This window comes from Pelophylax lessonae, assembly GCF_965119305.1.
Source record: "Pelophylax lessonae genome assembly, chromosome: 1".
NCBI classification, from domain to species: Eukaryota; Metazoa; Chordata; class Amphibia; order Anura; family Ranidae; genus Pelophylax; species Pelophylax lessonae.
The window spans coordinates 572,706,860-572,730,467 of NC_138768.1; the positions used below are offsets into that span (position 1 = coordinate 572,706,860).

Sequence of the window (23,608 nt, forward strand, 5' to 3'; positions counted from 1 at the left end):
GATTGTAAGCTCCAATGAGCAGGGCCCTCTGATTCCCACTGTATTAAAGTGTATTGTATATTTGTACTTTCTACCCTCAAGTTGTAAAGCGCCGTGTAAACTGTTGGCGCTATATAAATCCTATAAAATAATAATATAATACAAATTGTTACACAAAACCTTTTTTATTTATTTTTTTTTATTTTTTTTTTGGATGAAAGGTTTTACTTTGAGGTGTGCATGAAAGTATAAATTAAAATGTTTATTTATTGGCAATGTTAATCATTGATTGAGTTGCAAAATTCCCTAACAGAAAATCTTTGTTTGCCTTCATGTAGCCTTTTTTTTTTTTTTTTTGTTAGAAGTAAAGGTCAGGGTTTTACGCCCCTTCTAGCAGCCCTTTAATTAATCATTTATCTACTTACCTCCTATATAAATCCTCCAGGGTGTTTGGCACTTACATGACTGAACTGCCTGGAGGTTACAATTTCAAAATGAAAGAAGTCATTTTCCTGCTTTTCTTTCTATCCTTCAGCCATGCAGACCCCAGAGGTGAGATACAAAATAATATTTGTCTGTTGGAAAGCTCTGTATTTGTTACTGTGACTCATGTATAGGCTGCTTTTGGATGATGTGGGTCAAATCTCAGCTGGATACTAGTGGTAAAAGTAATGGACAGTTTCAGAACAAAACAATTATATGTAATGTGGCTGGAGCTATTTTTTAGTCAAACAATTTTCTTTTTGTAAGAATCTAATTTTTAAAGAACGATGGATTTTAGCCATGGTGCATGAAATGAAAGCTACTGTGTTGCCCAAAAAACTCACTTTTTTCTAGCACAGATTATAGTATAAAGAGAATGAAAGGAACAATCTTACTTTTTTTCGCTTCTGTATTTTTACACACCAGGGTCAATGATGTACAGGCTGATTCTAAAAATCATAAAACTATGCACAAAACTTTGCTGTCCATATCAGCCAGTTTGCTTTAGGACTTCAGTCTTCCAGTTTACATTAGATAAATAAATCTGGTTTGTTGCTATGGTCAACACAGACAGATATTCAGGCACTCTTACCTATGACGCCCAATTAAGTTTTTTCCAAATGACAAACTTTACTTTTTGTTTACTTGCAGATGTTGAATTTTTTGTAACACTGCTTTACATAGCTAAAGTGATATGTGAAATGTGTTTGAGGCATTTATTGATTATGATTCAGTCATGTCAAATTACAGCTTGATACCTTTAGGCACTTTTGGGAACCGTACTATAGTAAATGCTAATATATATAAAAGCCATTTTTATGATTAAGCACCTTATTTTTTGCAGTTAGCTAATGTGCTGTTTGCTAAGCATATTACTTTTTTTTTTTTTTTGCAAAAATGAAAACTGCTGTTAGGAATAGTTCAAATTGACAATACAAACACATCTATGCCACTGGGGTGAAAAGCAGCTTGGAGGTAGAAGAGCAGTTGGATAAGTTATGGTAAAATTCTATAACTTTTGAAAAGAATGTTAACAATATACAACAAGCTACCAGCTATTAGGGGTTTTATGTGTATTGATGCTAAGCTACAGAGCTAATGCTGCTTTAGGTGATTTTAATTTAAATTTTATGAATTTACTTTTACCCTTCAAGCTCTATAGCTGTACCAAGTTGGTTTTTGTAATGAGCAAACATTAGGGGGCAGGTAAAATGAAAAATGAAAACCAAAGACATTTAAGATAAAATGTATGACAGTAAATATCTTAAAAAAGGATTATTATTCAAGTAGTTTAAAAATCTCTTTTTTCTAAACATCATATCAGTATTCATTAGCATATTGCTTTAGTGCCGGTTCACATATGTGCGTGTGCGGCGATCGCATATAATATCGGAGCGCACTGCTCCTTCATTATATGCGATCGGGTGTGCGGTGCGAATTCAGCCATACACTCTGTATGGCTAAATTCGCACTGCACCCGCAGTAAACTCACACATGACCCTTTTTTTGAGCCGCATCAGGATCGGATCGCACAGTGGTTCACACTTGTGCGATCCGATCCTGTGCGAACTGTAAGATCGCACTGCGATATGCGATCAAACTGGGGGTGTCGTTAAGATTACATTGACACCCCCAGCGTATCGCATATGGCAGTGTGAACTGCCAAGGGTGCGTTTGCGATGCGGGAACAGGCTGCAAATTCGCAACCTTCCCGCATCGCATAAGTGTGAACCGAGCCTCATGGTTAACTATTCCCTTTAAAAAAACAGTTTTGAAAAAAAACATTTTTTGCCAGTATTCAGCCACATACTCGGCTTTCTTGTGTGCTAGCGCTGCCTCACCAAAATTCCTGTACTCTTGTATACATTAAAAACATAGTTTAAATTCATTAAATTACATACATCGAGCATTCATGTTACACCATGCCTAACTAGTGCTAGTGAGCATGATGCCATCTCTTTATTATACATTAATTCAGTTTAAAAAGGGACAGCACTGACTTGGAAGTTGCTGTAAATCACTTTTCTTAGAGGGGTGACCAGAGGCAGCCCTCTTGGTGCAGGCTAGTCTGCACATCATCCTGTAGTTCCATCCCAGGAGTGTGCACAAAAGGGTGGATCCATGGCACTTTTCAAAAGAAAGGAGACACCCCAGTGGTGTATTCTGGTTTTGTGCAGCCCCAGGCAAGACTAAAATCAGACACCCATATCTAAATTTGTCTCACCCCTTCTTATTCGGAGTGGCTATAGTGGCTTTTTGGGGTTTCTGGTGGCTGTGTGGGGTTACTGGTGGCAGTGCGGGGTCTCCAGCAGATGTTCAGGGTCTCTGGTGCATGTGCAGTGCCCCTGGCAGATGTGTGGGGTCTCTGGTGGCTGTATGGGGTTTCTGGTGTGCGGGGCTCTGCGAGGTCTCTTGTGGATGTGCAGGGTCTCTGGTGGACTGTGGGCTAGTAACCTCCCCGCACTACTCTGCCACAATGCTCCCTGCAACCCCCCCCGCTAGCCTGCCACAGTGCTCCAACAACCCCCCCCCCACTTGCTTGTCACAGTGCTCCCCCCAACCTCCCCACCGCTAGCCTGCCACAGTGCTCCCCCCAAACACCTCACTAGCCTGCCACAGTGCTCCCCCCCCACTAGGACAAGAGGGTAGGAATAGGAAGGAGAGAGAGATGGGGACATGAAAAAGGAGAGAAATGGAAGAAGAGGAGGGGGGAGGGGGGAGAGAGGTGTAGGGGAGAGGGAGGGAGGGGGAGAGAGAGGGGAGTGGGAGAAACACCCCCAGTGTCCACACTCACCTCACACCTAGGCCCCCACACTCACCCCCAATGCCCACAGTCACCTCATACACCTCCAGTTCCCACACTCACATGTCTCCAGAGGACAGTAGATCACCCTAGATCCAGCATCATTCCAGCATCATCTCTGTCACTGCAGTTGGGGTTTGGGGCTGATCTGGATAACAGCTAGGGGTTGCCGGGGTGCTGGGTGTCTGGATTATGTTCCCCTCACCCTGGCTCTACTGCACTCTCTTCCAAGGATAGACAGGGAAGCCCCCTGCGAGCAAGCCTCTCCTCCTGCTTTTTCCTCCTCCCTTCTTGTGGCTGCAGCCACAGGTTAGGAAGTAGTCCCAGTGCGAGGCAGAGAAAGAGCAGGGAAGGATGGCGGGGTCACAGGTTGCTGCTGTCAGGTCTTCCATGGAGCGGTGGAGTCAGCAGTGAACAATGTTAAGAATGTTGCAGAGATGGTGGGGGATTGGAGGGGGGGCGATGCTGCCCCCGCCCCTGAAAACTGCCGTCCCAGGCAAGCGCCTTGTTTGCCTCGTGGTAGATAAGTCTCTGAGCCCCCCTACATCCAGCTGTTGGGATCAGCACTCAGGGGACCATCACCATCTAATTATGAAAGCAGACTTTACAAGATCAGGGAGCTTGACATTTGATAAATTTCAACAGCAATTTCAATAACTTAAAAAAAAAAAATAGTTTTAGCATCACTGTAAAGTAGTAATAATAAAAAAAGTCTCAGTCACTGCCAAACCTTACCTCCCTGTGCTACTCCATTACACTTGTTCTCCAGAGTTTAAAAAAAAAAGCCCTTTCTAGGTTACAGGATGGCCTGGTTTGAGTTTACACACCCTTCCTTGAAACCCATGTGACAGAAATCAGGCATCCAGCACTGCATTAAAAAGTAAAAGAGGAGAATTAAGCTGGACCTACATATTAAGACTTCTCTTGTCCAGCCCCACTGACTGAATGAGAGAACTATTTTGATTCTCCATTTCAGGCTAAATAGCATGAATGGACCACTCTGCATTACCAACTATTGTATTTTGACAGCCAGCACCTGCAGCTGTCAGAATACCTGAATGGTGCCTGCATCTAATTAGATGCAGAGACTGTTCGGCCAGGAAAATTCAGTTGAAATTCAGTCCATGTTTGGACAGATTTGCATGTTTGCTCCTAACCATAATAGCAGGAAATTTTTAAATAACAGCACCACCTCCCTCAGAAATAAATACCCCCAAAGACATACCCCGCGTGATATGGTTGGGTTTGATAGTATGTAGTAATAGCAGAGAAAATGCAGACTCTGACTCCCTATGGTACTCCTTCATGCCTACCCTGAATGAGTGGTGGAAGCCATAAGAACATCATGTTATACCACACCTACAGGACGGAGACTGAAAATTCTCACTTACCCTTATTCAAAAAAGATTTTTTTTTTTTTTACTTTTACTCTTAATTTCTTGTTATTGCATTCTTAATATGTTCTGGAATGCTTTATTGAAGTAGTGATTCTCAGCTAGACTCTCCAGGAAGGGGAAATACCAGCATGTCACTGGCATAGGAATGGGAAAACTTAGCAGATCCTGAGTCTAACAAAGTGGAGCAGAAGCTTTCCCTGCCATTATGCATATTTTGCTTGTGCAGTGTAATCACTGCAGAGTAGAGAAGTAAATATACTGTTTCCAGACAGGCCACGTCCCATGCGGCAGATTCAATCTAACAGGGATCTGTAACAGTTTTTATACTGAAAACTGCCGCAATCTCTTTTGCCAGCTTCAATTTCACAGAGAAATAGAAACTGGCATAGGTGCTGCAGATAAATCCAAAACAGGTCTATCTGTTTGCTAATGTGCTCACACCAGATTCCTGTGCTTGGTTTCTAGTTCTTAAGTCTGTTGCTATGGAGCAGGGGTCTCTAATCTTTTCAGTATAAGGGACATATTGTATATTTTGCAAATATTCGTAGGCCAAAAAAAAACAGTTTTATAAATGAATGATTAAAGTTTAAACTATTGCATAAACACACTCTAAGATATAACATCACATCAGAAGCCCCCTCATCACATCAGAAGCACCCTCATCACATCAGAAGCCCCATCGCCCCTTCACATCAAAGTCCCCAGTTTCGCATTAAGATAAAAAAAAAAAAACTTTCTGTGTGCAGCAGCCTCCCCAGCCCCCCCCCCCCCCAGCAATACTCCCTAATACTTACCTGAGCAAACTTTTATCCAGCGATGTTGCAGGAGTTTCTCAGTTGGCCGGGACTCCCCTCCTCATTGGCTGAGACAGCATAGCGGCATGAATGGCTCCCGCTGCATTCAATCAAAGTCAGTCAGCCAAACAGGAGAGAGAGGGGGCGGGGCGGGTTGCGGCTCCTTGTCTGAATGGACACAGGCTGCTTGCTGTGGGGGCACTCAACAGGATGGAGGGGCCAGGAGCACAGAAGAGGGACCCAAGAAGAGGAGGATCTGGGCTGCTCTGTGCAAAACCAACTGCACAGAGCAGGCAAGTATAACAAGTTTGATATATAAAAAAAAATAAAAAATGAGACTTTACAATCCCTTAAAGACCTCTGTTTTAGGGTTTTAGAGAGACTATGCTATGCAGCCACATGTTACCCTGATAGGGACACAGAGATTTTGCTGTGAAGAGTCCTTGTTTGTACAGCTTTCATAATCTGTTTTTTATTATATTGCAGTGTATCCATGCTCTGCCATTTTGACCCTGTCTTGCATTCTATCCTATCTTTTGTACCCTGATAATAATCTATTTGTAATACCATGCTTGTTGATCTACAATGTTCTTTTGTACCCCCATTTTATCCCAAATAAAAAGTTTGTAAGCAATTTTGATACCAACTTTGCACCTGTTTAGTAAACTGCAAGTTACAGTTACTTTCTTTCTGGTCATTTGGCCAATTACACACCCTATTACAGGTATCCAAACATTGTGTCAAAGATTTTCCGGTAGTTTAAGTTATACAGTAGATCCATGAAAGCCTCGTATTTGTGAGTGAGCTCCCTGATATCTCAGTTAGACTGGGTAGAGTTGTTACAGTATAACATCTGTTATGAGCACTTCAATGCTGTAAAAGTTTTGTGATCCCACTCAAGGGTGAAAAAGAACATTGTTTTTTTATTGCTTTTATGATAGGCAAATGTGTCAGAATGTATTCATCAGTTTATCCTATATAAAATGAAAGTATTATCAGAGATTGCACAGAGCACTATAGAGCCAACTCTGACAAAAGCTAAATGTTGGAGTTAGCAATTTGTTTTACTTATAAAACTAGGTCTGCTTTAAGTATTTTTAGTCAAAAATACAAAAGAAAGCCCTTTGAAAAGCTTTTAAGAAGCTAAGTACAGAAACAGCTTTCCTGTAATTCAAATCTGTAATAAAACGTATGTAGTTATATTGCAATAAGGAGTCAAACAATAAAAAAAACTGTTCATTCTAAGTTTTTTAGAGCTGCACAACCATGAAGAAACATATAATTCTCAAAGAAAAGTACAAGAAACTTTTATTCTATACTTTTATTCATTAAGAGTACAAACCTGGATTTAGTTTAACTTCATAGGCAAGTTAATCAGTTTTTTCCACATAGATGCCTAGGCTACTTAAAATATTTTTGTCAGTCCAAAACATAGGCACAACATAAGCTGAAGAAAGAGTGAAGGCTGAACATTATTTTTATACTTTAGCCCAGGTTTACACTGCTCCGACATGAAAGTTGTGTGACTTCCGATCCGACTTTGCCCTGCAACTTCATTCCGACTTTGATCTGACCTAATGGGACTTTTTTCACTCTATGGCATTGAAGTAGTGTCAAAGTAGTGCAGGAACCTTTTCTAATGTCAGGGCAACTAGTGTTGGATCAGTTAAGACAGCTCTCATAGGGAAAGATTTAATTTGACATGTCATGTAACTTGTACTCTCACAAGTCGGATCTCATGCCGCACAAGTGTGAACCGTGCCTTAAAGGATCTGAATTGTGAGACCCCAAGTCGGGTGACATGGGAAATTCAATGTTTCCCTTTGAGAGCTGTCTTAACTGATCCTACACAAGTCTGTCGGACTTTAGAAAAGGTTCCTGCCCTATCTTGATCCGACTTTGATATGACTTCAATGCCACAGAGTGCAAAAAGTCACATCAAAGTTGGACTCCAAAGTTGCACTGAAAGTCACGTGACTTTGGAGTCAGGCTAGTGTGAACCGAGCCTTAATGCAGTATCATTGGAAAGGACTGCAGGAGATAAGTGCAAAGTGTTAGGTATACCTATCTCCTTGCTGTTCTATCCAAGATATGGTACTGTGAAAACCCTGGTGCGTCCGATACTATCAGCTCAATGCTACTGGCCATCGCACATTGTAGTTCCAGTCCCTGTGAATCTTTGAATGGAATAGAAGTTGCTAAAGTATCTTTGTGCTAACATCAGAGTTTTTTGAGGAACTACGTCTCTAAAGGGACAGCATGGAAGTAAGTGTAATAAATACATTACACTTCTCTTTCTCGGTACTTTCTACATGCAATTTTAATATTTTGATAAGAAAATTATCAATAAAAAATTAAAAAGTTAAAACTTAACTCCAGGCAAAAAATTACATTTAAACAGTGCATTATGCATCAATTACCTTTTTTGTCAGTCTTGATTCCACACACCTCTTCCTAAGCTATCGTGAAGTGTAGTGGATTTACCGTCACAGTTTCCTCCATGAGGCAAGCTAGTTTCTTACCTTGGGGACCAAGAATTTTTTCCCTGTTCATTGTCTTTATGTGCACCAGTCCCTACACCACCCCATGAGCTCTACTGCTTCTGGAAGCTGTGAGAAAGGACCCAACCACTGGAATTGTTAGCTTTACCAAGAGGAGGTGGACACCGAAAGAGGCACCCGGGAAGTAACTGTAGCTTTAGGTAAGTAAAATGGGTACTTGGATAAGATTTTATATTTGGTGCTAATATCCTGGAGTTAGGCTTTAAGCCCCTCACTGCCAGGTCCATACGTCGTACGGACCTGATTGCGAGGGGTTTACACAAAATTACGGTGCCTGGTGGCTGTAGCCATTGAGATTGTGGATTTCAAATGAAAGCAGAGGCACCAGATTACCTGTACACTCCCCAATAACTCACCCCCATATATACGCATGTAACAATGTAAACGCACACATCGGGGGCACCTGTGCATGAAAAGGTCAGTTGCCATACACATGTTACATACTTCTTTGCATGCAAGAGTGAGAGCAATATTTCTAGAACCAGACCTCCTCCATAAAGCTAAACTGATGACCTACAGGAGTTTTTTAAGTGTCACCTATGGAAAATACAGGGTACTGAAGTTTGTCATCATTTCACGGGTGCACGCAAATTTAAGGTTTGACATGTTGGGTATCTATTTACTTGGTGCAACTTCTTTTATATTTTACAAAATTGGGTAATTTACTGCGTTTGTGTGCCCCAAAACTAACTTTAGTGTATTTTTTACTGAAATTTTACGTAGACTTTTTCAGTAATATCATGTGAAATAAAAAATTGGAACTACCACAATTTTGTTCTCTAGAGTGTCTGCTTTCAGAAATTATAAAATTTTTTGGAGGCTTGTGCAATCTTCAGGACTAATTTTTTAAACATGCGTGCAAAAAACCCACAAAAACTACTCTGGCAGCCAAAGAGTTCAAATAAGGCAAATGGAGTGGAGTGGTTTTAGTATATGGTTCGGCAGTGTTTTGCAAACAATTCAACTGCTGATGACCAAATTTAATAAGATTCACTCTCTGGAAATGTAGTGATGCCAGTCTGATCTGTTTTGCAGGTTGAATTATCCACCATGGATTACTGGCTATAAGAGAAGCAAGGGGAACTTTGTACTCCTTGCCAGGCTTTTTTTTTCTCCTGACCATTTGCTTTCCTGGCATAGTAAAGACTAGTTGATGAATGTACATTATAATGTGTTGCAACTATAAGTCCATGTGCCTTGTCATCATTATCACAAATTCTTCCAATTAACCATTGGCACAAGAATGGGTCATGAACACCTGTGAATTGTAAAAGATCCAAAAAACCCTGCATCGGTTAACACATCAGATAATTTCCCTTGTTAGAGAAAATCCTCATTTGTTACAGACATTCTAGTGGATCAGCTGTGTTTGCTCTGAAAATGTGTTAACATCTGTGGCATATTCTTAATACAGGTCTGTGGCATATCCGTAATATGTGTAATGTGTGCAGGGCACACCAATCCCAAGGGGGTTGGGAGGCTGGGGCCCACAGTACATTCACTCACTGCACACATTGTTTGTGGCCATGATGCCATCCTTTGAGCTGCAGTCATGCCTGCAACTTTGGGCTTCAGCTTAATAGAGAGCCATTTCCCATTTCTCGGCACTGCACCCTCCCTCCGATGGGGGTAGGTGCAGTGCCAACAACATGGGTGTGACTAACATCTGGGGCATGTGCCACTCTTTTTCTGTTGGGTGCCCCTGCCCACCATTTTTTTCTGATTTGACTGTTGCATGCTATCTTCCTGTCCACTAGCTATTAAACCAACCCACTCCTTCTTCAGTTGGCTTCTGTCCACAGATTTAGACACTCCCTGCATTATTTGGCTCCAGCTTCACCAACAGTTGAATGTGCTTCCACCATCAGGAACTGGAGTGCTGCCCTAATGTTTGCCACGATAGATAAGCCATGCTTAATGATGGATAAAGGTAAAGAAATGGTGTGCAGTGGTAAAAGGAGGTACAAAATTGACAGAAATTAGCAGTTGTGTGAGAAGGGTGCAGGAGATGTAGAGGTGAGAAGTGGTCAAAGAGAAGTGCTGGTCATGCAAGAATCATGCAGCAGTGGTGGAAGAGGGATAGGAGGGGGGTGCAGATATGAATACTGGTGAAAGAATTGAGTAGGGTACAGAGGTAAGCACTGGTGAAAGAGGCATGGGCAAGTGCAGAGGAGACAAGGGGTAGAGTGGTAAGTGGTGGAGGAGGTGGAGCACAGGTGAGCAGAGGAAAAAGGAGTGATAGGTGATTAGTGCTGTACAAGGAATGCAGTAGATGACAGGGTTCAGTGGTTAGCAGTGGAAAAGAGGTGACAAATAGAGGTGCACAGAGGAGCAGTGAAAAATGGAATGCAGGAAGGAGAAATTTTCCATCTAGAAATAGGTGGGAGTGGGCTTCAGGGGATTTTCTTTAGGAAAGGAGAGATTTTTTTTTTTTTTTTTAGGAGGAAGATTTTTACTGAGGAGCTTGCTTGGAGAGGGAGTTGTGAGATTTTTGTTGTGGAAGATTTTTTTTTATTACTTGTCAGCATACTGTTTATTAAGGCTAAGTGCCTGTTCCCCTATACCTATCTTACCAGTGGCCTTTAACTGCTTCTTCCTTCCCCGCACTGAAAAAAATTACACTTTGCTACAATGTAAAGTAGTGAGTGTACAGCTTGTATAACAGTGTAAAAAGTGAGAATACGCCTAAGTTAAAATGTCCAAAACAGGCCCAAAGTGTTAATATTTTTGTGTGGCCACCATTATTTCCAGCACTGCCTTAACCCTCTTGGGTATGGAGTTCACCAGAGCTTCACAGGTTGCCACTGGAGTCCTCTTCCACTCCTCCATGATGACATCAAGAAGCTGGTGGATGTTAGAGACTTTGCACTCCCCCACCTTCTGTTTGAGGATGCCCCACAGATGCTCAATAGGGTTTAGGTCTAGTGACATGCTTGGCCATTCCATCACCTTTACCCTCAGCTTCTTTAGCAAGGCAGTGGTCATCTTGGAGGTGTGTTTGGGGTAGTTATCATGTTGGAATACTGCCTGCAGCCCAGTCTCCGAAGGGAGGGGATCATACACTGCTTCAGTATGTCACAGTACATGTTGGCATTCATGGTTCCCTCAATGAATTGTAGCTTCCCAGTGCTGGCATCACTCATGCAGCCCCAGACCATGACACTCCCACCACCAGCTTGACTGCAGGCAAGACACACTTTTCTATGTACTTCTCACCTGGTTGCCACCACACATACGCTTGACACCATCTGAACCAAATAGGTTTATCTTAGTCTCACCAGACCACAGGACACAGTTCCAGTAATCCATGTCCTTAGTCTGCAGTCTGCTTGTCTTCAGCAAACTGTTTGCAGACTTTCTTGTGCATCATCTTCAGAAGAGGTTTTCTTCTGGGATGACAGCCATGCAGACCAATTTGATGCAGTGTGTGCATCAAATTGCGTATGGTGTATGCTGTATTGTGTAATCTTCTTATAGCCTAGGCCATCTTCATGTAGAGCAACAATTCTTTTTTTCAGATCCTCAGCGAGTTCATTGCCATGAGGTGCCATGTTGAACTTCCAGTGACCAGGATGAGAGAGTGAGAGCAATAACACCACATTTAACACACCTGCTCCCCATTCACACCTGAAACCTTGTAACACTAAGGAGTCACATGACAATGGGGAGGAAAAAATGGCTAATTGGGCCCAATTTGGACATTTTCACTTAGGAGTGTACTCATTTTTGTTGCCAACGGTTTAGACATTAATGGCTGTGTGTTGAGTTATTTTGAGGGGACAGCAAATTTACACTGTTATACAAGCTGTACACTCACTACTTTACATTGTAGCAAATTGTAATTTCTTCAGTATTGTCACATGAAAAGATATAATAAAATATTTACAAAAATGTGAGGGAAGTACTCACTTTTCATATTACAAAGACATTTTAGGGCATACACCTACCCCGCCGTATCACACAAGATAAAATCACAGATGTCATATGATCTATTGGTTACTAGATTATCACATTATTTTCTCTTCCTCATATTTCTTGGAACTCTGCTGCAGCTGTAGCACCTTTCACAGCTTCATATCCCAAAAGGGTCAATTATTTTGATTGGGTGACTCAATAATGTTTTTGATCACTCTGTCCCTTATACTGGGTGCCTTTTTGTTCTGTGAATAAGTCTCCTATGTGCCTATCCTGTTTCAATACTTGCCAATATTTTCTGACTACTTTCTCTACTGACTTGTATGTTATAGTCCAAAATCTTATTCATGCCCATATCCTCATCTCTTACATTGTACACTTTATTCTGAATTATTTTCCTCTTTCCTACATTTCTAACCTTTTCTCTTTCTTTCTCTAGGAATTCTTCCTTATACCCTTTGTCTTTGAACACAGTCGTTCATTTCTCAGATTGGATCTCAAAGTCCTGTTCAGTTGTGCAGTTCCTCCTGATTCTCGTATATTGTCCTAACCAGTATATTTACTATCCATGTTTTGTGGTGGCAACTATTACTGTAAATGGGATGTACGAATTTCTATCCATATCTTTACCTTTTGTATTTGCAGACCCATATTAGTTTTTAATATTCCTAAATAAAAAAAATAGATATGTTGTGTATAAATTAGTGATCGACCGATATCGTTTTTTTATTGCCGATACCGATATTTTGGTCATCGCATATCGGTATCGACCAATATTGGCTGATATTTTCATACATTAAAAAAAATTTAATTTTTTTAAAGGTACTCTTGTGGAGGGATCTGGGGGTCTAAAAGACCCCAAACCCCTCCTCTGCACTTAAAAGCATTCACAATGCCAGGTTTGGCAGTTTTGAATGCTGTAATTGTTTTGAATTTGGGGCCGATTACCCGGAAGTGATGTCATGACATCACTTCCGGGTTTTTACATGGAGACCTTATCAGAGTCGAATGCAGCTTTGATTGGGTCTTCTCTTTGGCAGCCATGCAGGATGGTTGCCTGGGTCTCCCGGTGGGACAGGAGACCCGGGCAAGCCACGGAAGGCACGCAAAATAATTGGTGCTAACCAAAAAAGACCTGCGCAAAAGGAGTGATATTTGACAACAAAAATTATCAATAAATAAATGTGAAATTGTTTCTGGGAATTTCTTCCACACTGCGAGCCGCAATATAAACGTAAAAGCCACGGAAGGCGGCGGTAGGGGGGACGTCCCCTCCCGCTCCTTGTAATGACAGCCGAGCTTCTCAGCCGCATCGGTTATCATTACAAGACAGCCGACCGTCGGTTATTTGACGCCGATACCGGGGTGATGCCTCTAGCTGCAGGCATCACTCCGGTAAAAGCACTTTCCCGAAATATCGGCAATATCAGTAACCTCAGGGGCCGATTCCGATATATCTGGAAAAGTGCATATCGGCCCTCGATATATCGGCTTGCCAATATAATCGGCCAATCCCTAGTATTAATGTCCCACGGTAATTTGATGTTCTGATCGTTAATATTTATGTGAATCATAATTGTCTTTAATTCCTCCATACTGCCATCCCACATTATAATTGAATCATCTATAAAGCATTTGTACACTCTTACTTTCAGGGTCTGATAACATAATATTTCCTCCTCCTCCCATCTTGCCATATACAGATTAGCGACGCTGGGTACAAATTTTGCGCCCATCGCTACTACCGTGACTTGTAAATAATATTTTTCTTCGTACCAGAAATAACTATGTGTCAAACAAAACTCCAAGCACATTTAAATACACTTTCTATGTTTGATACTTAAATGTCCACTTTTGTTCAAAGTCCACCTGTATTGCCCTTTCATGATCTATATTAGTGTACAGTGATGCAACATCCGCTATTGCCATCACCGTATTTTCACCTAGCTCACACTGCTGTAGTTATTGTAGAATATGTTTTATCTTTCAGGAACATCAATGATTTGCTTTCTTAATTGTGAATTCCTACTGAAAGCAAAAACATGTTTATGTGTTTGTGTATGATGTAGGTGTTTTGTTACCTGCTTGCTATACATTTTTTTTTTTATATATGAATAAACATTATGGAACTGTTCTTGAAAGCCCAATTGTTAAAATTATTGGTAGGTGAAAAACATAGTGGTGGCTGCAGATGGAATTCTGAATTCTCTTCAGAGTTTATGAAGTGTAAGAAGTCCTTCAGTTTAGATCTATGAAAGAAAAAACAATATAATATATGTGTAACAATTCATTATGTAGGTGGCAGATTACTAATACATCTGCAACAACAGCACAAAACGTGTAGGAAACACATTTGTTTCTGGCTTAGAAAAACATTGACATTACTTGCCATCTGTTCAGTAGTTATTATAGTTGAAAATATTTAGGTGAAAACATGCTATGTTTTATATGTACTGTACATATAGTGGGGAAAGAAAATATTTTATTCATAATATAGAACTAGCAAAGCGCGCCCCTTCCCAGAATAGCTAATTTAAATAAGTCATAGTTACTGTATGTACCTTAGGTAGCAAATTTTACAAAAGTGTAAACAGTGTTTTTATTAAAGTGGCTGTAAACCTCAGTCATGAAATCTGAACAAAACACATATATCTGTAGCGCTCTCTCTCCAAAGCTCTAAGTGTGGTTTCTCTCTGGTGCTTTGTTCCTCTGTTATCATCATGAGTCAATTCTGGGAAGTTTTTCTAATACATGATTTGTGATGGGGGAGCGAGCTCCGCACACAGCTTGTCTGTTCAGAACACAGCTCTGTATGCTTCCTTCACTCCTGTTTGCTGTGTGAAGGGGAGTATGTCCCTTTCCTCCAATCAGCTCTAACACATTGTAACTGCAGCCCTTCCCCCCTCCTCTGTGATACTAACAGATGGAGAAGGATTTTAACATGATTCTGCCCCTTTGGTGGTGGGTGGCATTAAAACATTATGGCTGGGATTGCACTTTAATTCCAAATGGATATCATATGCATAGAGGATGTTTGCTCATACATAGTTAAAACATCCCATTGATCATCTGGAACACAACCCATAAGCTCTAGTTGTATGGCCATGTTAAAGTCAAAGTCAAGCAAAGGTCTCTTTTCAAATTTGTAAAGCCCCATAACTCCATATACTTATTTATGACATGATGCCATCTTTCTGTAGCCCTTTGCATGTTGTTAATACACCGTTTGAAGTATGTTAACAGCCTCCATATTTATGAGGACTAAATATCACCATGGTGTAAAACGCTTTTTCATTTGGCTCATCTATGTGAGACATTAATGTGGCAGGTTTGTCATGGGGTTGTCCTCATCACCTGTAGCTGCTCACCTAAGCACATTGTGATTGTACACCTATAAAAGCACCATAATTGGCTAGCTCCTTCATCACAACTCTATTGAATTACAGCTAGGGAATCTGTCTTTGCCCTGTGTGTGTTTGTGTGTCTCTGCCCTGACCCTAACCTCTCACTTAAACTATTAAGGATATGATTTCAGAAGTATTAGGACCTGTTCTCTCCAAAACGTGGTTTGGGAAACCTGCTTTTTATGTGCATTTCCTGAACCGCATTCAAAACACACTGCATTTGTGATTTGCGGCTTATGACACCCCAAACACAGCTTGCAGTGCGTTTGCCTGCATCGGATATAGATGCAATCCAGTTACAGTGTGTTTTTTTAAAGTAGTACATGCATTACTTTTAGTGCGGTGTTGTGAGATTTCAGCCTATTTAAAACGCACAGGAATGTGAGCGTGTTCCTGTGCGATTCCTGAAGTGAACCAGCCCTAAAGGCGGTAGTATACTCCTAAACAATCAATCAATATGGTCAGTTGGCATGTATTTATCTATGTGAGTACCTACATATTGAAGTAAAGACTTGGGGTTTTGGGGGTGCACAATTAACCAGGCTTGCTCTGTGGAACCTCTGTTGAAATCACGTTTTGCCTTTGCCTTGGATTTCAGGATGTATTCCCTTATTCCAAATATCTCTGTTACCTAAAGCACATATGTTTAGGGATCAGTAAAATAATTACTATCTTAGGCTCAATTCAAACTACGCAAATTGGAAATTTCCAAATGATGTGGCAATCACAACACAACGCGTGACATGCGTTTGGGTACCATCATCCTTCAATGGTACCCCAAATGCAATGCCATTGTGCCGCAACTGTCACCCAACAGGACTGTGTGGCAAACTGCTCCTTTAAAAATCACATAAAGCGTGTCTGCCAAAAAGAAGCAGGAGCACCTTTTCGGGTGACAAACATGCATAGGGCAGCCGACTCGCAGTAAGACATGAAAATGGCACTGTCAGGAATGCTCTTTCCTGCTACCCAATAATGTGAACGGGGTCACGCCATATAATTTTTGTTTTGTTTGTGTGCATAACTTACAGGTATTTTTCACCTCTGATAGAGACCACACTACTTGCCTGAGAATGTTTCCACCCTCCAAGAAGGCTTGCACCATATTTTCTTCCTTCCATCATCCTGGATCAGCATGTATTTCAGGGGCAAATGTACTGGCCAAAAGATGACTTAGTGTTAAAGCCCAAAATTAGAAAAAAATCACCTTTGCAATTGTGATTTTCCCCTCCCTGCACTTGAAGGGTTAAATGCTTATTATGCCTAAGGATGTACAAGCAGCTCTACTTACCTTATATTCCACTCTGGCTGGCACCAGTGGCCTCCACCCATAGCTATGGTCTGTGGACCCAGCCTCAATTTTACCATGTACAATCCTTTATTGTACGTTTAGGAGGTGGAGTGTGACCAAAGTTGTTTGCAGCACACAGAGGACCAGTTGCAGTTCTGGAGGGAGCTTACTGGCACGAGGAGTAGGGTAAATATTTTCTCCTTAATTCTCCTAAATTCTCTAAACTTAGAGCAATAACCCCCCAGAGTGTGATGAGAGGGGGGGGGGCTTGCAAGGGTCATTTTTTTCATTTAAATTGAGTTAGACTTTTATTCCAATACCTCTTCAATAGACCTGCTGTTCTACAACAATACAAGACCCCGCTCAATCTGTAACTAGCCAGTGGAAAAATCTTTTCCACTTACACAGATCAACTCAACTTCTGTTGCTTACCTCTTGAGCTACCAGAAAACGACACTGTTCAACAGTGGCGGCTGGTGCTCAAAATTTTTTTTTTGGGGGGGGGGGGGCGCAAACAGATAGGCATTGCTTTGTGGCAAAAAACGCTGTAAAAATTGCGTGACTTTGAGGTCACAAAAGTGTGAAAGTGGCCTTCAGTAATCAAGGTATAGTGTGCCCCCTTCAATGCAGAGTGATTAGCGTGCCCCCTTTCAATGCAGAATAACCAGAGTGCCCCCTTTCAATGTAGAATGACCAGCGTGCCCCCTTTCAATGCAGAATGACCAGAGTGCCCCCTTTCAATGCAGAGAGACCAACGTGCCCCCTTTCAATGCAGAATGACCAGAGTGCCCCCTTTCAATGCAGAGAGACCAGCGTGCCCCCTTTCAATGCAGAGAGACCAGCGTGCCCCCTTTCAATGCAGAATGACCAGTATGCCCCCTTTCAATGCAGAGAGACCAGCGTGCCCCCTTTCAATGCAGAGAGACCAGCGTGCCCCCTTTCAATGCAGAATGACCAGCGTGCCCCCTTTCAATGCAGAGAGATCACTGTGCCCCCTTTCAATGCAGAGAGATCATTGTGCCCCCTTTCAATGCAGAGAGATCATCGTGCCCCCATTCAATGCAGAGAGATCATCGTGCCCCCTTTCAATGCAGAGAGATCATCATGCCCCCATTCAATGCAGAGAGATCATCATGCCCCCATTCAATGCAGAGAGATCATCGTGCCCCCATTCAATGCAGAGAGATCATCGTGCCCCCATTCAATGCAGAGAGATCATCGTGCCCCCATTCAATGCAGAGAGATCAATGTGCCCCCTTCAATGCAGAGAGATCAGTGTGCCCCGTTCAATGCAGAGAGATCAGTGTGCCCCCTTCAATGCAGAGAGATCAGTGTGCCCCCATTCAATGCAGAGAGATCATCGTGCCCCCTTCAATGCAGAGAGATCAATGTGCCCCCTTCAATGCAGAGAGATCAGTGTGCCCCCTTCAAAGCAGAGAGATCAGTGTGCCCCCTTCAATGTAGAGAGATCAGTGTGCCCCCTTCAATGCAGAGAGATCATCGTGCCCCCTTCAACAATGCAGAGAGATCAGTGTGCCCCCTTCAATGCAGAGAGATCATCGTGCCCCTTCAAAGCAGAGAAATCAGTGTGCCCCCTTCAATGCAGAGAGATCAGTGTGCCCCCTTCAATGCAGAGAGATCAGTGTGCCTCCTTCAATGCAGAGAGATCAGTGTGCCCCCTTCAATGCAGAGAGATCAGCGTGCCCCCATTCAATGCAGAGTGACCAGCGTAGCGTGCCGTGCCCCCTCCCCAGACCAGTGCACTTACCTGCTGCGGCCTGGCGTCTCCTCGAGTCCTCCCGCCTCCTCCTCGGCAAATGGCATGGTTTTGCATTCGCTATTGTCACACAATGGGTGGGCTCGGTGCGCACTGCTCTGCGCCCCAGGTCCACCCTTTACTGAAGCCTATTAGAGCCTCTGGCTCTAATCAGGTGACTCTGGAAAAAAATCCCATTGAACTCCATGCGTCCGGCGCCCCGCATGTAGATTAGGGGGCCGGGTGCATGCATAGGGGGGGCGGCGCCCCTGCGCCCCCAACGCACTGGCCACCACTGCTGGTCAAAGACATTTCAAGAGGGGGAGAAGACTGAGGAAATGTTTCCTCCTATCTGCAGCAGACCAGTGACATCATTCTCTGATCGTATCATATGAAGGTAAGTCTGTCATAATGTGTTAGTGTGCAGTGCATACTAGCACATTATGTCATGAACCTGCAGGGGCCTATTAAAAAGAAAAAAAAAATTGATAGAGTTTACTATCGCTTTAAAGCGTATCTAGAGCCTTAAAGTGATTGTAAAGCCGTAATGCCTTGAACGGGTCACCGCAACCTTAAAGTGTAAATAAACATTCCTCTCTGGGTGATCTATGTATATAGCAAGGATTTTAATATACTAATATACTTTGTTTCAGATTCCTACTTTTTGGTATTCTGAAGATATAGTTTCTTGTCTGTGTCCATGTTCTGAGTGAGTCTGTATGGGAATGGTTTCATAATTATTAATTAGCTTCTGCACCTGCAGGGCTCTAACGAGGAAATTGGCAAGGCCTGCATCCCTTTAGATGAGATTTCCCTTTGGGAGTATCTCACCAAAAATTACATTTTTGTTGCAGGGGATGCCAAAAATCTGATTTGTATATCAGCGCAGACTTCTGGGAAAATCAGTAAGCCAATCATCGCAACCTAAAAGAGTAACTCCACTTTTGTTGAGAAAAAAACATTCCCCTCTGGGTAATCAATATACTTTGCAAGGCTTTTAATAAACGTTGTTTCCGATTCCTACCTTTTGTTATTCTGAAGCTATAGCTGTTTGTTTGTCTGTGTCCATGTGCTCAGTGAGTCTGTATGGGAATGGTTTCCTAATTATCAATCAGCTGCTGCACCTGCAGGGCTCTAACAAGGAAATTGGCAAGACCTGCATCCCTTTAGATTACATTTCCCTTTGGAAACATCTCACCAAAAATACATTTTTTTGCTGCAGGGGATGCCAAAAATCTAATTTGTATCTTAGTGCAGAGTTCTGGGAAAATCAGTTAGCTAATCACCCAGGCAGGAATCAACATTTTTAGGGGGTGTTCTGTATACAGATTTCCATATTGCATTGCATTTTACAGAAAATTACAGAGCTGCAGATTGAAAAGAAAAGGTGATTTTTAATAAGATTCAATTAGAATATGACTTGTGTTACAATTGTATACGCCATATTATTGAAGCAATACCCCTGTAGGAGCAGCTGGTGAATGTGGGTATCTCCCACCCTGTACATCCAGGCACAAAATGTTCCAATTACACTGTAGTCAGAAAACAGTCCTTTCAGCTTTGTTTTTGTATTTTACTAGGGTAATTGAACTTGGATAGGGTTAAGGGTATTATAGGATGCCTAACGGTTTATGTAGTAAAGTCTTGGAGAACGATATACATCCAGTTTGTGCCTCCTGCACAAACTTGCTTGCAGATCTACTCCTTCTCCTCCAGCACAACTCTTGCTTGTGGAACCACAACACCCAGGACCAGCGGACAATGTTTGAATAGTCTAACACAAGGTTCATTTAGACTAGTAGGAAATGCTCTTTACAGGCAGGGACCGCAGGCCCAATTGGTGTAGCAAAGAAAGAGCACAGTTGTCTCATCTGTGGCTACTGCTCCCAGTACCGCCTCTTTAAGCACTTCCAGCCCACCTGGCTTTAGCTGCCCATTTTCTCCTGCCCATTCCACCACAGTCCTACTGACTAACTCTGCATCCATCCTAGACTGCTCTCTCCCAGTCCTCTCAGGTATGCCTCTCAGTCCTCACGATTGTGTGTCACTCACCAGCCCTCCTGGCTATCTTCTTCCCTGGAGATTTGCCCGGCAGTGTCCTCAAGCTGTCCTCTCCTTGCTTCCCTGCCTCCCTTCCTTCTCTGCAACTGGTTAAAGATGAATTCCAGGTATAGCAATTTTTGCATATTTATATTGGTCCAGCCTGGCCATACCTGGTCGACCCCCCTGGAAGCTGGAGATCTCTGTATTAGGCTCTGTTACCACAGTGATCTTCACTAGCTTCCAGGTCCCATGCTGAGCAGCTGCCCTGTTTCCTACTGAACACAGAAGGTTACCTGCTCAGCATGGGTGCCATTCAAAGAACACTTTGCATTTTCTCAATGAATGCAAAGCATTCTTTGATTGGATGAGGTGGAGATGAGGACATCACCACCCAACTCTCCCCCTCGTCCAATCATAGAACACTTTGCATTAATTGATAACATGAAAAGCATTCCCTCAATGATGCCTGTGCTGAGAAAGCCACCTCCTGTGTTCATAATGCAGCAGGGAGGCAACTTGACACAAGACCCGCTTCAAGGGGAATTGGCCAGGTATAGTATATATGTAACTACAATGGTCCAAGATGAACCAGTGTAACATGTAAAATGCCTATACCTGGAATTCTTATTTACATTTAAGTTAATATAGTACATATTCCTGATATGTTTAGTGTATTCATGTTTAACTGTGCAACTTGGTTTGAGAGAGAATTAATTGTGCATTGGCAAAGTCAGTGGGTTGCTAGGTTCTCGTTTACAATGTTGCATAATGGAGGAAAATGGGATAGCATCTCTCCTGGACATCAAAGCAATGGCTTTAATTTTTCTTATGAAAGAAGGCTGCTCTGCTGACAGAGTAAGCATTTTTACATAATGGTACAGAAAGCAATAGCTGTGACAGCTTTAGTGCTTTATTTTATCAGTGGGTTGATGCATAGGGAATCATATCTAATTCCAGAAAGCCCTTATTCCACAAGCGTGCTTATGTTGAAAGGTTCACTTTCAAAGGTCATTTTCCATTTATTGCAAAGAAAAGGCCATTCTTTTTTGTGTGCTTCTCACAAAAAGAGAGATGTCCATTAAAATGTAGTAAAGAAAAGTATGTAGTGCTATTTTTTTTTCTTTTCTTTTATTGTTGGGACCTAAAAGAGAAGTGTGGGAATAGAAAAAAACAAACCAACATGTTCACCTAGGTGGATGCAGCATGTGTCCCCCGCTGCCTCTAAGACCGAGAACTGAGCCATCAAAGACCACTGATCGCTTCAGTTCCAAGTCTTCAGTGAGCAGAGAGCCAGTGACTGTCAGTCATCAGCTCTCTGCTCTACCCCTCCAGTGCTCACCACGCTGTGGAGGGGAGGGAGTGAAGATATTCTTTTTTTTTTTTTTGTTTGTTCTTTAATTTAATTTTTATTAACATTTTAACAATACAGGGAAGAAAAAAAATGAAAAATAGCAACTCAATACAAGTAGCAATTGTTTGTTTGCAACAGTAATAAATCATTAATACAGCAGCAGAACTGGATGGATGAGCTAAACTAAGAGGGGGGGAGGAAGAGGAAGAGCTCACAAAGTCCGTGCATGAAAGGTTTACGTTGGTAGAGAAAAGAGCAGTTAAAAGAGTCCAAAGTTTGATTAAGGAGAACAGATTCAATATACGCACCCCAGCGTTTACTACAACGTGTATGTGACGGAGGGTGGTTGAAGTCCGTGAACAATTTTTCCCTATGTAGCAATTGCGTAAGATCCTGTTTAAGTTGGGGGATAGATGGGCAAGATGTAGAGATCCAGTTTCTCAAAATAGCTCTTTGCGCGGTAAGAAGGCATAAGAGGGACCATTCCCTATGGTCAGAGAGTGGAGTGGGAGACCAGAGTAGAAGCTGTTTGTCCCAATATCCAAAAATCAGGAGAAGAGGATCTTTTGGGAGGCGTAGCAGCGTAAAGCTGTGGATGAAGGATATGACTTGATCCCAGAAAACCGAGATAAAGGAGCAGGAACAAAAACTATGAGAGAGAGTAGAGCGCCCTTGTTTGCATTGCAATAGGGGCACAGTGCCAAGTCTGGGTTATGTTTTTCTAGGAGAAAGGGGACGTTAGCCCTGTGTAAGATTTTCATCTGCGATTCTTTCCATATTTCCCTTTGAATAAGTTGAATAGTCTTGTTGTAGCCACATAATATTTTGTCCTTAATATTTGGGTCAGAAAAATCCTTCTACCAATTAGCTGCTGATGAGGAGGAGAGGGGAGGACTGATCACTTTTGCCAATTTTTTATAGATGTCAGAAATTTTGTAAGAGCTCCCCCAAAGAAGTTGGTCCAAGAAGCAGGATTTAAAGCATTTGCACCCGACCGAGCAGGTTGAACGTATAAAGTGTAAACATTGGCAATAATAAAAGGTGTGAGACATGGGCAGCGAGAACCTTATAGATATAGTTGCGAAGGGGAGAGGCACCCCAGTATCTTCATGGCATAGTGAGGAAAATCTTGTTAGTCCTTTTTCACGCCATGCATTAAAGATTGAGTAGTCCATGCCTGGGGCGAAACCCAGATTGCCTTGGATAGGGGTGTACTTGGAGATGAGAGGAGGAAGATGGAGATATTTGCATGATTCTCTCCATGCGACAACAGTGTCTCTGAGAAGTACATTCTGTCTCAGGTCCCTGGGGATGATGGTAAGTTTAGAGTGGAGAAGAGCCAACAAAGAATATGGGAAAGCCATGGCCGATTCCAAGCCAAAGATTTAGTATTGTGAGGATTCAGAGATCCAGTCCAGCCCTATCCTCAGCAATGCAGATATATTGTACAATCGGATATTGGGAAGACTGATATCTCCTTCGCTTCTGGTAAGTTAAAGTTTCCTCAAGGCTATGCGTGGTCGTTTTCCCTTGCCAAATTAATTTCATAAGGGATGTATTAAGCAGTTTGAGGTCTGCATGCTTGAGCAGTAGAGGGATAGTTTGCATTGGGTAAAGCAGATGGGCAAAACTGACCATTTTAAAGAGCAGACACCTTCGCAGAAGTGAAAGGGGGAGATCCATCCAGTTTTTTAATTCGGTGACAATTTTACGGAACAGAGGAGGATAATTAAGTGAGTACAGGGACAATGGGTGTTTCCCTATTTGAATGCCTAGATAGGTGATGTGAGATTTCGCCAGAGTAAAGGGGGACAGGGCCGACCAAGTGGGG

At 42.2% G+C, this 23,608-nt stretch overlaps 1 protein-coding gene across 2 annotated transcripts in view; it reads left to right on the plus strand.

Annotated features, from left to right (window-relative positions):
- The first annotated feature begins 381 nt into the window (after nt 1-381).
- Nucleotides 382-23,608, plus strand: part of GC (GC vitamin D binding protein) — a 233,924-nt gene continuing 210,697 nt past the window's right edge. For both annotated transcript variants that reach the window (XM_082243262.1, XM_082243263.1), the window contains exon 1: nt 382-531. In XM_082243262.1, the coding sequence (XP_082099388.1) occupies nt 441-531 (91 nt within the window). In that variant the 5' untranslated portion in view covers nt 382-440. The remainder of the gene's footprint in view (nt 532-23,608) is intronic.